The sequence below is a fragment of the Saccopteryx bilineata genome, chromosome 2 (genome assembly GCF_036850765.1).
Source record: "Saccopteryx bilineata isolate mSacBil1 chromosome 2, mSacBil1_pri_phased_curated, whole genome shotgun sequence".
Classification (NCBI taxonomy): Eukaryota; Metazoa; Chordata; class Mammalia; order Chiroptera; family Emballonuridae; genus Saccopteryx; species Saccopteryx bilineata.
This window is the reverse complement of record NC_089491.1, coordinates 340,010,165-340,023,836: the sequence shown is the minus strand read 5'-3', so window position 1 is coordinate 340,023,836 and position 13,672 is coordinate 340,010,165. Positions and strand designations below refer to the sequence as shown.

General features: G+C 41.9%; 1 protein-coding gene across 1 annotated transcript in view; it reads left to right on the top strand.

The window, feature by feature from the left end:
* Positions 1-13,672, top strand: part of DGKI (diacylglycerol kinase iota) — a 387,457-nt gene that overhangs the window by 334,788 nt on the left and 38,997 nt on the right. Inside the window, 1 exon segment of the mRNA XM_066262376.1 lies at positions 6,818-6,843. Within this exon segment, the coding sequence (XP_066118473.1) occupies positions 6,818-6,843 (26 nt within the window).

Here is a 13,672-nt window from a genome sequence, read left to right as displayed (position 1 = left end):
CCATCCACAGGAAATAAATTGAATGGGTGTAGTAGCATCATCACTTTGAAGCAAAACAGAAGACATTCAATGCAGGTGGTGTTTGTGCAGCCATGGTGCGGACTCTTGAAATGTGCCTGGAAGGGGTGCCCAGCCGAGAAAGCAGGGTCCATTGGGGGCCATCAGGAGCCTGTTGGCAGAGACAACCAGCAATAATGGTTCAGGCAGGGAACAGAATCCAACCTGGGTGATTTTGCCCGGGCCTGAATGTCCCTAGTGGGAGGCTGCTTTACAGAGAGATTGGATCCCGCCAAAGTGTGACAGAGGTAGGTGAGATCAGCCCAGGGGGCTCTCAGGGCTGTGGTCAGGAGAGGGACAGAAAACCAAGGAAGAATGGCAAAAGAGAGAGAGTGGGAGCATTTAGAGTGGGTATGAAGCTAGAAACCCTAGACTGCTCTGCTTCCTCCTGAGTGAGAAGGCAGGTCAACCCCATGCTCGTAGGAAACAGCGCTTTGTAGTGCTCCCCCCAAAGCTGGGGGACAGAGAGGAAAGGCAGGCGTGAAAAGGAAGATGGACGAAAGAGAATTGCTCTCAAGGTGTGTTCTTCTTTGTTCCCTGTTGGGGACTTCACAGCCGAGGAACAGTTTAGTGGTGAGGTGCCAAGCGAGTGGAGAGACAGCACTGTTCTAGTGCAGCCTGGCATCCTCCATTGTTCTCTCTGTAATGCCATGATGGCAGCCAGGAAGTGAAGGACTGGCGCCCCCCTGCAGGCCTGTGAGTTGGTATGGACAGATCAGCGCGCCCCTCCCCCATCCACAGTGTTAGGGAAATACTCCATTGCCGAGTGTTTTGGGAATATGGCTCTCTGTTCTTGTAGCCGGTTCAGTCTTGGAGCTTACCCTGTCCATGTGTTTGCTCTAAGTTCACCTCCATGTGACTCCATCTCTTGGCCAGCTCCCCGCCAGGTGATGGTTTATGAATGCTAAGTAGTGAGTATGTGTGTTGGGGACACTGGGAAGGGAGACACACCTTCATTTGTGGAGTAGTTCTTCCCAGAAAGTAATAGACTCGTGTAGATGGGTCCCCAATAGTCATCTAATTTATCCTCTGTCTCTAGGAAAGGTTATCTAAAATGGATAGTCTAAAACAAGTAAATAAAATGAAATGGATAGACCTCCTATCTCTCCCCAAGGAAGGAAGCGATACAGAAATTCCAAGGAGAGCCAAGTAGGGAAAACATGGATGCGAATGAATCAAAGCCAAGGGATAAAAACAAAAGAAAAATGTTATATATAAAGTAAAAAGGAAAAAAGTAGAGTCAGGACAGCACTGTTCAAATTAAAAAGCTATTGTGTTAGGATGAGCTTGTAGGTTGAGAGAATTTCATCCAGCTCGCCCAGAAATGCGTGCATCTAAAATGTATCGCAAAACATCTTGCTGCATCGCAAAGGCTGAAATAGTCACGATGCCCGTCCTCTCAGTTCCAGGTTTGCTGATTAAAAACAATAAAACATCGCAAGAAGTGCAATGCTTCTTAAAGACTCTCTTGCCTTCATAAATATAACACCGTTTTGCTCTTTCGGAGAAAACCGAGCACATTTTTCATTGTCCTGAAGCTTTGGAATTGATCTACTTGGAAGATTAGAAGGCTTGAAGGGCAGCATGCAGATGGCAAGCGATCTAAATAACAGCCTTTGAGTGTCTCAGAGACTCCTGTGTCTTAAGTGACGTCACGGTCTGTCCAGCACAGTAGCCACTAGCCGATGTGTGTGTGATGTCCCATTCCCTAAGACTCTTGATATCTTCATACAGTAACCTTATAGAAAAGGACTCATTCCAAGATGTTATAAATATATTTAGGTGGATCGTTTCATAGTTTCAGACTTTTCTTTGGAAACATCCCTATTCCAGAATAGAATAAGGCACCATGGAGACATTGCCTGACACTATGTTTTAAACACATATATATATATATATATATATATATATATATATATATATTTTAAGTTTATTGCTTTATTTTAAGAATTCAAGAAACTCTTTGCTTTTGCATCCCAAATATGGCTGTGCCGGTTTCAAATTAAAAATACCATAATTTTACCAGTTAAATTATATAATTCCCCATCTAAAAATAATGTCTTGTTTTCCTGGAGCTTTTTCTTCATTTTCAAGTTCCCAAGTGTACCCTAATTTGAGAAGTGTTGCCTTCATTTAAAAGGAAAGAAAAAGCATGAATATTCTACCACTCGGGGTTATACTTGGAAGCAGACTTTCACCAGCAAGTCTTCTAATCCAAAATTATAGAAAAATAAATCAAAAAGCAAAACACTTCCACAGAGCTTGAGTGGATGAACAAATCGATGGATCATTTCTTAATATACTGCTAATTGTTATTCATCTCCTCCTCTTCTTCGTTTTCCAGTGTGGTGGTGACACAGGAAAAGCCCTCAGACTTTCTCTAGAATGTACTAGTTCAGGGAGTCGGGGCGAACCTTTGTTCGTTTCCTCTGCTGTAGTTTCTTATTCAAGTTTCCATTCGGGGAAGGCTGTTTCCCTCTTTTATTCCTTCCTTCCTTCCTTCCTTCCTTCCTTCCTTCCTTCCTTCCTTCCTTCCTTCCTTCCTTCCTTCCTTCCTTCCTTCTCTTTTTCCAGTTCTAAACTTCCTGGAAATCTGGGAACAGTTTTTCCCACTCTGTGCCACGTCCTTTTAGCATGTTCCCAGATGATGTATGTTGGCACATCCTGTCCTGCTTTCTTCTTGGGCATTTTTGTATAGAGGGGCTGGTTCCTCTTTGGTTATTGCTCATATTTGCGAGGCTGAGTTCTGTCTGGGATGAAATGGCCCTGCCTCTATGTCTCCAGCCCTGTCTTTAACAGCTCCTTTACATACTAGCCATGCTGAATTACTCATCGATCTGATAACAGATGATGAGATCCTCATCTGCACCTTTTCATGCCTGTGGCTTCTACCTGGTATGCTTCTTTCTTACTACTATGCTTCTGCCTGTCCTGCAAAGCCCAGCTCAGTTTTCTGAAGCCTTCTCTCCCTCTCTCAGGATGAAATCGGTCTCCTTCTCTTCTCTGATACTGCTTTATATATGGGGCTTTACGTTTGTTTGTTTGTTTGGTATTTTTCTGAAGTGAGAAGCAGGGAGGCAGAGAGACAGACTCCCGCATGCGCCTGACTGGGATCCACCCAGCATGCTCACTAGGGGGCAATGTTCTGTATGTTGGCACATCCTGTCCTGCTTTCTTCTTGGGCATTTTTGTGTGCTGTGTTGCTGTGTTGCAACCAGCACCATTCTAGCACTTGAGGCAGAGGTCATGGAGCCATCCTCAGCACTTGGGCCAACTTTGCTCCAATGGAGCCTTGGCTGCAGGAGGGGAAGAGAGAGACAGAGAGAAAGGAGAGGAAGAAGGGTGGAGAAGCAGATGGGCACTTCTCCTACATGACCTGGCCAGTAATCAAACCTGGGACTTCTATACACCGGGCCGATGCTCTACCACTGAGCCAACAGGCCAAGGCCTCTATATGTTTTGATCGTTAGATTTTTCCCCACTTAATGGCAACCATTTGTTTACATCTTTTTTCTTCACTAGATTATCAGTCCCTTGAACTTGATGTCTTGTTCACCTTTATATCCCCAATCACTTGACCCAAGGTTTGGGACTTAATGAGGTCTCAAGTAATAATTATTACTCAGGTTTAACTCAACAAATAGAAAGAGTCAAACCCGAACAATACCTTTTCAGGTTTAATATAATAAAAGGAAAAGTTTTAAACGCAGTGCTTGAGCTGTAGTTCTGTTGTGTTACTTTGCAGGTTTTATTTTATTTTTAATTTTTTCATTGATTTGAGAGAGAGAAAGAGAAGCACCAGCTTGTTGTTTCACTTAGTTCTGTTTAGTTGTGCCCTCATGGATTGCCTCACGCACGTGCCCTGACTGGGGTCAAAGCTGCGACCTCTGGGCGCCAGGTCAACACTCCATTCACTGATTCACCTGGCCAGGGCCTGTGTGGCTGAATTTAAATAAAAATATAAGAAAGACTGAGAAAAAGCTAAATAAATTACAAATATTCTACAGACTACAATAAAAGACCAATGATCAAGAAAGCGGTGAGGGAGAGAACTTTCGATACTGGAGTTATCTGAACACTCGTCACAGTTCAGCCCGTGCTGTCTCCCAGATGAAGTGAGTGTGGAGGCCCCTCAACAGTCGGGGCGGGGCTGCAAACCTCCCAGGTGCGGTGGGAAGGGGGGCCACGTGCTTTTATGTATTCCTCAGTTGTTGGGCTGAGGACGAGGATTTGTTCCCGGGATCCAATCCCTCTCTTGTTGTTGTTGTTTTTTAAAAAAAACACAACAACCCACAACTACTTAGCTTGCTGATTTCACAATCTTTCTTGCCTCCTGAGCTCAGTTCTGTAAAACATGTTATGCCCATGTCCAGGCATAATGTACGAGGTCCACGTCTCCGTCGTATAATTGAGTGACTTGTTACGAGGCAAGGTGAAATACTGAGTGAGGATTGAAATACTCCATATGTCTTGAAATTCCACAAATCCAGGCATGTGTGGGAGACATTCAGGCCAGAAACTGCACATGACTAATCCTTAGAAAACACTCTGAAACCGATCGTTCTTCCCCACTGCCCAGACGCACCGCAGAACACATCCCCATGGGACCTGCACCGAGCCATCTGGAATACTTCAGATTTCAGATTAGTTCTTTACTTTTGCAAAAAGGCAGCCACAAACCCTACTGTCTGAACCCTCCACCTCAGACACTGCGACGTTCATTTTCATGAGTTTTTCTTCATTCCTGTAGTTCAGTGAGAAATTAATTGCAAACAAAATCTGAGACGTTTTTTCCTTCTCATCAGAAAATACCAGGAGTAAAGAAGTTTCTTGTGCATGACTCTTTTTTTATGCCTTGGGCAGCATAAGAAATTATCTCACCTGATTTCAATATGTTTTTCTTAGGACTCACCTTTCAATCTGATGCTACCTCTATCTAACACCCTCATCTTTACCCATTCCTATTTGTGAAGCAGTTTGTGGGTGTCTCTACTACTGGGTGTGCTGGGTGGCTTTGGGCTCTGAGAGTGGCCACATTGTCACCAGTTTGGAGCTTCAGGCTCATTCCCCAAGCTCTTCCCTCACAGCTGGCTAGGAGCTGGCGGCCTGGTTCTGAAGGGCATCTGAAGGAGACGTGATCATTTTTTGAGGAGCACCGGAATGTGTCTGAGTCTGAACAGCAGTGTGATGATGCCGCAGTTAATCCAGCATTTGAATGGGGGCCACTATGTTTTAAATAAGACCTGGCCCTACTCTTCAAGCGGCTCACAGCTTTGTGGGGAATACCCATATGTGGACAGCATGGACTAGGGGGTCTCCAAGGAAAGGATAGATCAGAGCCAGCCTAGGAGATCCCATGGTACTTCTCAAGCAGCTGGCTCTGCTGTGGTAACCTAGGGTGTCATTAGGTTCCCTTTCACTGTTCCCTGTGTCCATCGCCCAATACCAGTTTTCTTTCTACTGAATCTTGGGACCGTCCGTCACTTTTACATGCAGCAGTTTACTTGAAGAGACCCGTAAGTTGAAATGATTACACACCTTTCCACTGATGATGACCTTACTGTGTCTTTGCGCTTACTGGTTCACTTATGTCACGGACAAAAATATTACTGATCCGTTGGTGAAGTAAAGCCGTGTCTGGCATCTCAAAGGAGCTAAACTTTTCCTTCAGTTACTGTGCATCCGCTAAGTCATTCTTTTCCCAACTTTGCCATTACATCTCGTAAATAGTGGTTATAGCAATGGGTAGTTTTATTGCCAGGTTCTTTCATTGGCCTTCAGTCATGTTCCTGCTATGGCTTCTACCGGGCTAATTGTTTAGAGGAGAAGACTTCTCCCAACTGATTTTTAGCTCTCCCTTTCAAAAATCTACCACCCCTGAATTCCATATGATATGTCCCTGTTTCTTCCCTGAAAAGAATGAATTAGTAGCAAGTTTGTACCCTTCAAACCTGAGGGGAAATTCATCCACAAGGTTGTATCTGTATATTGCTCAGAGTAACTCCATTAATAGTCAGGCTTGGAAGGAAAAAGGTTTTTATTGTGAAAGGCGCTGATGTGATGCCTCATTGGAATCTGTTGTAATTAGAGTGGGAACCCGAATTGTATGCAAAAGTCTTCATTTTATAAAAGTTCTGTGACCTCTCTCCTCATCCTGATTCTCACAGGTTTAGAGACATACAGCCAGAAATAGAGGGTCTGTGCCAGTCTCATCCAAACGTTAAATTCTACAAAGAGTGGGGACAAAAATCAATAATGATAAGGGTGCCCATCATTTCTTTGATTCCTTTTTTTTTTGGTCCATGATTTGTTTTTACCTACGGACATTCAGTCTGGTGCTTATTTACATCTCTGCCATTTTCTCTGGAGACCCGGACATGGAGCACTTAGTGACCCTCTGACCCCACAGGAGTTCATCTGTTAGCACAGTTGATGAGTTCTTTTTGTGTGTGTGATAAATCCAGATGTGACTAGGTTTGCACTGTCCTGTGACACCATGCAGTAGACACTTTAGTGATGTCTAACCCGCAACCAGTCTAGGTAAGCTTTGGAAGTTATCGATTGGAACAACTTGAGGAGAGTTACTGATTAGACTATGCCATGCACCCAACACATTAATTACACCATCTACTCTATTGAAATTTCCATTTAACTGAACTTTGGGGATATCATTTTTATAAGATTATTTTTGATCGTTGTTGTACTTGTAATTATCAGTATCATTAGCAAAAGATTTATCATGCTTATTATCTCCTTTTAGGTCACCCGTCTCCTCAGAAGATCACGGTAAGACTCTGTCTTAATTATACTGATTCAGGATTAAAAGTCGAGCTCTGGCCCTTGCCTTTCACTGTAAGAGGGAAGAATTATTTAAGAAAAATCTCTAAGAGGTTTGTCTTGTACCTATTTCTTTTTAGTGTGAAATGTAAAGTGCTTTTAAAAACTTAAGTCATCCTAGCTAAGTTTAATATCTTGGATTTCTTAGAACATGCCGCAACCATTTTGGTTGACAGTGTTAAAGCTTGATGCAGTCTACCTGATTTCTGTCCCCTTGCCAGAAACGTTTTGTGACTTCAGGCTAGCCATACAACTTCTCTGAGTTACAGATGTTTTTAAATGGGGGTTTGTAGTAGATGTTCCTGAAAGTCCCTCCCGGTGTGGACACTGAGGTTTGCACAGGGTGTTACGGGTCTGAAATGAAGGTAATTGGTAAGTGGTGGGAGTTGCTATCCAGATGAGGTGAGTTATTTGTATTTTAAGGAACAACTGTTTCATTCAAAGGATAAAATGTATGGTCTTGTTACATCTAACTTTTGGAGCTGTTCACTGATTCAATCAAACATTCAAAAGCGTTCAGTAAGTGTCTACCGTGGGTCAGTTATGCTGTATAATCATGTTGTACAAACTTGCTGTTGTGGTGTGTGACACAGAAATTTTCCCCTCAAGGAACTTATGGGTCCGATAGGGCACAGGGTGGTGGAATGACCCATAGCTACTGCCATACAAGGTAAAATGTGATGAATCTAACAAAAGAGGGCTAGACTAGGAGGACTCTAAGAATTCTTCTGGCCTTCCCCGTATGCAGCCCCTCACTCAGCGAAGGGCCCCATGACCCGTTCCGCCAGCCAAGTACAAACCATGAGAGCTGCTTTAAGCCTGCTTCTTCACCCCCTTGTTTCTACCTGGTCATTCTGCTTCTTATCTTTCTCTTTTCTCCATTCTCTCTTTCATCCCCACTGCTTTAGGATAGGGTCTTTCCATACCTTTCCTGGATTTTTTAAATTGTCTTTTACCTGCTATTTATACCTCCAGATTGCTGCCTCTAGTTCACGCATGCCTAGATAGCACCAAACTGACCGTCCTGGAGTAAAAATCTACTCCCATTGCCCATAGGGTAAAATATTTTCAGGAGACCAGTAACTGTATTCAGCTTTCCAGTGCTGTATTTTAACACGGACTAGAAAGTTCTAAATGATGGCATCTTTGTCTTCTTCTACTGCTTATTGCTTCTTTGGGCATCTTTTCCCTTCTCTCCAAGCTCTGTACTCTCGCCATGCAGAACTGCGTCTCATTTCTGGAATGCTCCGTGTTTATCACATCTCCCTGCTGTTAGCCATACTGTTCTTTCTAATAGGAAACGGCTCCTCCTTTTCGCCGTGCACGCAGCGCACTGACCTTTTGAGGCCTTGTTCATTATCTCTTCCGCTGCGAGAGCTTCCTGGCCCGCTTATTGTATCAGATACTTTCCTTCGTTCTAGAATTTAACACATGACTTTGATGCTTGGTTGGCCCGTCTCCTTTGTTAGACAGTGAGGTTGATATAGATCCCGACAAGTAGAAAATATTAAGATGTTTATTAAATGAATGTTAAGGAGAGTGTGAGGAAGTTTTAGGCCGGCCTGTTCTGATGTCATATAAAATTTCTCCCAATGTTCGAATCAAGTTCACTCATGTTCTATGATGAGTCATGTAGCAAATGATGTCTAGGACCATTAAGTCAGAATTAGGCAGTCGGCCACCTAATGATGACCGATTAGTATATGCTGTTGTGCTTATTGGTGTTGGCATGATTAGGTTTTTTATTGCAAAATTAGAGGTCTTTGGACTTCCTGATTGAAATGATAAACTAGAAGTGTGTGTTTGGTTTGTATTTTTAACTAAGATTCCCTTTAATGGCCTTTGTTGGCTTTTTCCTTCCAATCAGTAAGAACGGACCCCCCTTCTAGTGAAAGGTGAGAAGGGGACTTCTGAATTGTAAGTCTGTCCTCTCTCAGGGATTCTTAAGGTTATGCACCGTCAGTGAGCATATGTCAGTGTCCTTAGAAGTCCTGCAAGGTTGTGGCCACCAGAAAGACTGCTCAGTGTTAGTAGCACTACTTCAGAATTGATTATTTTAAGAACTGATATATGTGATTAGTCAAAGAAACATTAGCCAAATTAGAAGGCATTTATAGTTTCCTGGCTTAAAAAATTCCTACATGTTCATTACTCTGTTTGATTCTGCAACTTTCCCAGACTATTCAAACATGAACTGTAACAGTATAATGCCAATTTATCTAATCTTACCTAATTTTTCATCGTTTAGCCTATGTATCCCTAGAAAATATTCTCATTCCTTTCTTTATCACCAAGATATTTCACTAGCGCTTACAATGTGTTTTCTCATGGTCGTACATTGTATTTTCTGTGGTTAGCATAAAATCTCTTGACTATCGTATCATCAAGCTTACATTGGTACACAGTAATGACACTGCAGGATACTTGCATGACAGATAAGAGGTGACATTTTTGCTTTCTCAAACTTAAGGCTGGAAAAATTGGGGCACAATGGACAAATGATAGTGACACTGGACTAGAAAATCCTGTTCCTCTTGACTCCCTACTTCGTTTGCTTCTTCCTAATGATCATACTTCTCCCTCTGAAAACCGATCATTTCAGCTATCTCCCAAACAGACTTCGTTCTGGAGAAAAATCTAATTTTCCAAAGTTCAGTAACCCTGACATCTCAGATCCCACACCACACATGACCTTTCCATAGAAAGTATGCTTGAATATCGTGGCTTTGTCACTTACCTTTCTGAGTTTGTTTTCTTGTCTATAAAGCCGGGCTTTTTGTATCTACCCTGCCCACATCATGGGGTTGTTGTGACTTCAAATGGGAACTTGCCTGTGAAGTCACTTTCCAGTTTGTTAAGAAGCATCCCCCAAACATAATGCTACTGTAGTCCCAGCAGGACACGAGGAGCTGCGTTTACTGTTGATGTTTGCTGGGCATTGGTGCCACCTTTGGAAAGTTAAAAGATGCGCCAGTGAAGGAGGGGGAGAAGGGGGGGAAGGTGGTAGTGGTTGTGGTGGAAAACTGTTTCCTTCAACATTGTTATTAAATCTTAAATTTTCATTGGAAGGCTTTACATCTGGGTAAAGAGGAGTAAAATGGGTAATTTAGCTTCTCGAAACTAGAAGGAAGGTTCTGTTTATGATTAGATGTGTGGTCACGTAGAGTTGATAATACAGGCATAAATGAAATGTAAAATGTTTCCATTTATATACCATAGCCTCAGAGTCATTAAAATACAGGCTAATATTTACTGAGTGCTTATTATGTGCAGACACTGTGCTTTAGCGATGATATTTTTCATTTCATCTTTCACAAAAAGCAGAGTAGATCTTACGCTCAATTTTCTAGTTGGAGAAACAAGCTCAGAGTTCTTCAAAGCACTTGCTTATGATCACACAGCTTGTAAGTGGTCGGAATGGATTTTCAAACCTCGTTCTAACACTCGCTCGTTGACCCACCAGGTCCTCCGCAAAATGATGGGCAGCAATGAGTTGATAGAATGATAGAAGGGGGAAAATCTCTCTAACAAGAGTTTATCTACTACAGTGTCAGTCATTTCTTTTTAACGACAAAACAAAAGGGAACAAACACAACCACTTCTCCCTCCTGCTGGGAAGGATCTGTCCCCGCAGGAAAAAAAAAAAATAACCACCAGTGTCATATTCTCTCCTAATTAGTTAACTGAGTGAAACCGAAGCTTCAGGGAAACCTGCCATGCTCCATCCCAGGGGCAACATTACGCTTTAATGTTACATCTGGAAGCTGGAGTCTGACTCCTTGTCAGAAGAGACAGAAGAGACGCTTGGCAGTGATTGATTGCCCGGTCCTGTGAGTTCCCTCTGCGTGTAGTGCCTGTCACTTCATTGTTTAAATTGCTCCTGAAGCCACTTCTTGTGCCCAGAGTGCTTTGCTGGCTCCCAGCTAGCAGATTCTGTTCCATCCTCAGAGCCTGCTGATGTCACGGGCCTCCCAGAATGCCTCTGTGCCGCTTCTCCCTGTGTCCGTGCGCCACCGGAGGGTCATGTCTGTTCATTTACAGAATAAGAGGCAATAGTGGCTTTCCTGAAGGGAATTTACAACAATCTGATTCTTCCCGGGATGTCTGAAGCAGCACCCCTATTCTGTCATATCTCCTAGCCCTGCTGGCAATAATGGCTCTCACATTCTGCAGCAGCTATATGGTTGCTATGGCAGCACGGTAATGAGGATGGAAGTAAGGGGCAAATGGAAATAAAACTGGAACAGCCATAGTCACTTGTGTGGGTGCCCAAGGATGAGTCCCCCATTAGGCTGGAGCCATTTATACTTTGCAGTCGGTCATGCAAAGAAGCATGTTGGGGTGAAGCCCAAAGCTTGTTAAAACATCAGTAGGTACCCCTTTGGCTTAAACATCCTAGATTCATTTTTCTAATATAAATATATAACCTATCTACTTTTATTATAATAGACCATACTTATAAAGTTGTATAAAATGTATCGGCTCAGTTTAAATAACCGAAAGGAACTACTGTGGACTCAGCCTAAGAATCTGGAACCTTCTTGGTGGCCTAAGTACATTGTCTTCCTTCTCCTAAGAGATAATGACTATTCCGATATGTTTATGACCTTACTACATGGATGCATAGTCCACACATGAATGTGTACATATATATACAATATGTATATATATTTCACACGTGTGTATAGTTTTATTTTGAAATTCCATAAATTAAATTTTAATGTAATTCTTCTGTGATTTGCTTCTTTTGTTCAGAATAATGTTTTTGTAATTCATCCTTGTTGATGAAGACTATATTTATTAGTTTCTCATTCTGCTCATGAATAGTTTTGTTTTATTTATATTTTTGTTATTGCGGACAATAATACTATCCTTTTTCTTAACTCCTCCTGGTGCCCATGTGCAAGAATTTCTCTAGGGTTTTAAACCCAAGATGGCATTTTTAGGTGGTAGGTTATACACACATTCAACTGATCCCATGATGACAAACGAATTCCCAAAGTGATAATGGTAATTTACACTCCCAACTGCAGAGGGTAAGGGTTCCCATTGATCCACATCCTCACCAACACTGGATATTAACTGATTAAATTTCTTTGCTAAATTAGTAAGAGTGTCAAATGGTATTTCACTGTGATTTTCATTTGCATGAAATGATTAGACATCCAACTGGGCATTATTTCAAATACTTATACATCACTTGTGTTTGCTCTTCTATGAAATGACTCTTGTTTTATCTAATTTTTCCACTAGGTTGCTTTTTTTTTTAATGATGCATAAACATTTTTATGTATTCTAGATAAAAAATTTTTGTTGACTGTATGTATTGCATATTTCCTCCAGTTTGTGGTTTATTTTCTCAGACTTTTTTGAGGACTAGATAGTCTTTAATTTAAGGTAGTCAAATTGTTAACATTTTCTCCATGGCTTGTATCTTTGGTATATTCTTTAAAGAAATACATTCATAGCATAATCATAAAGATATTTAAGATATGGTTCCATATTCTCTTCTCTAATTTTTATAGTGTTGCCTTTCATGTTGTATCATTTAATATCTTGGGATTGATATTGTGGTTTGATGAGAGGTAAAAAGTTCAATTTTGTTTTTATTTTCTTAGCACACATAATCGTCATTACCATTTATTTTCTTCACTGACTTGCAAAGCCTGTTTGTCTCCCCATATATATATGGGTTTACCAATTCTCTTTTCTATTTTATTGACCTATTTATCTATTCTTGTATAATACTGCATTATTATTATTTTTTTTTTCATTTTTCTGAAGCTGGAAACAGGGAGAGACAGTCAGACAGACTCCCGCATGCGCCCGACCGGGATCCACCCGGCCCGCCCACCAGGGGCGGTGCTCTGCCCCCCAGGGGGCGATGCTCTGCCCATCCTGGGCGTCTCCATATTGCGACCAGAGCCACTCTAGCGCCTGAGGCAGAGGCCACAGAGCCATGCCCAGCGTCCGGGCCATCTCTGCTCCAATGGAGCCTTGGCTGCGGGAGGGGAAGAGAGAGACAGAGAGGAAAGCGCGGCGGAGGGGTGGAGAAGCAAATGGGCGCTTCTCCTGTGTGCCCTGGCCGGGAATCGAACCCGGGTCCTCCGCACGCTAGGCCGACTCTCTACCGCTGAGCCAACCGGCCAGGGCCAATACTGCATTATTTTAATTGCTTAAACTGTGCTATAAATCTGGATATCTGGTAGAGCATGTACTCTAAAATTTTTTATTCTTCAAGAGCATCGTGGTTATGCTTGAACTTGTGCTTCTTAATGTAAATTTTAGAAGCAATTTGTCAAGCTTTATGTTGCAATTTTTATGATATTTCATAAATCTGTGAATCAGTATAAAGAGAAACGATATCTTTATGATGTTGAGCAAACTAAATTGAAATTATTTGGCATAATATACTCTTATATGTACTTAAAAGTTAAGGAAAAAAATGATCAGCATTTCTTAAAGATAAATGCCTGAAGTAAGTGTTCTAAAGTAAGCCTGTGTTGAGGTTTAGAGAGTTTAAAATATGTAACTCCTTTAAGACTACACCAAATTATGGCATACTTAACCAACCACTCTAAATGTATTGCATATATGTAATCCTCACAACAAAGCTAGTACTTTCATAATTTCCATTTTACATATGGTGAAACTAAGGCACAGGTCTATTAGGTAACTTGGCCAAGGTCACATGAATAACTAGTAAGGGTTAGAGCTAATTCCCACATTCCCACTCAGGTGATCCTAGATCCAGATCCTGTTCTTAGCCTCTTCTCTA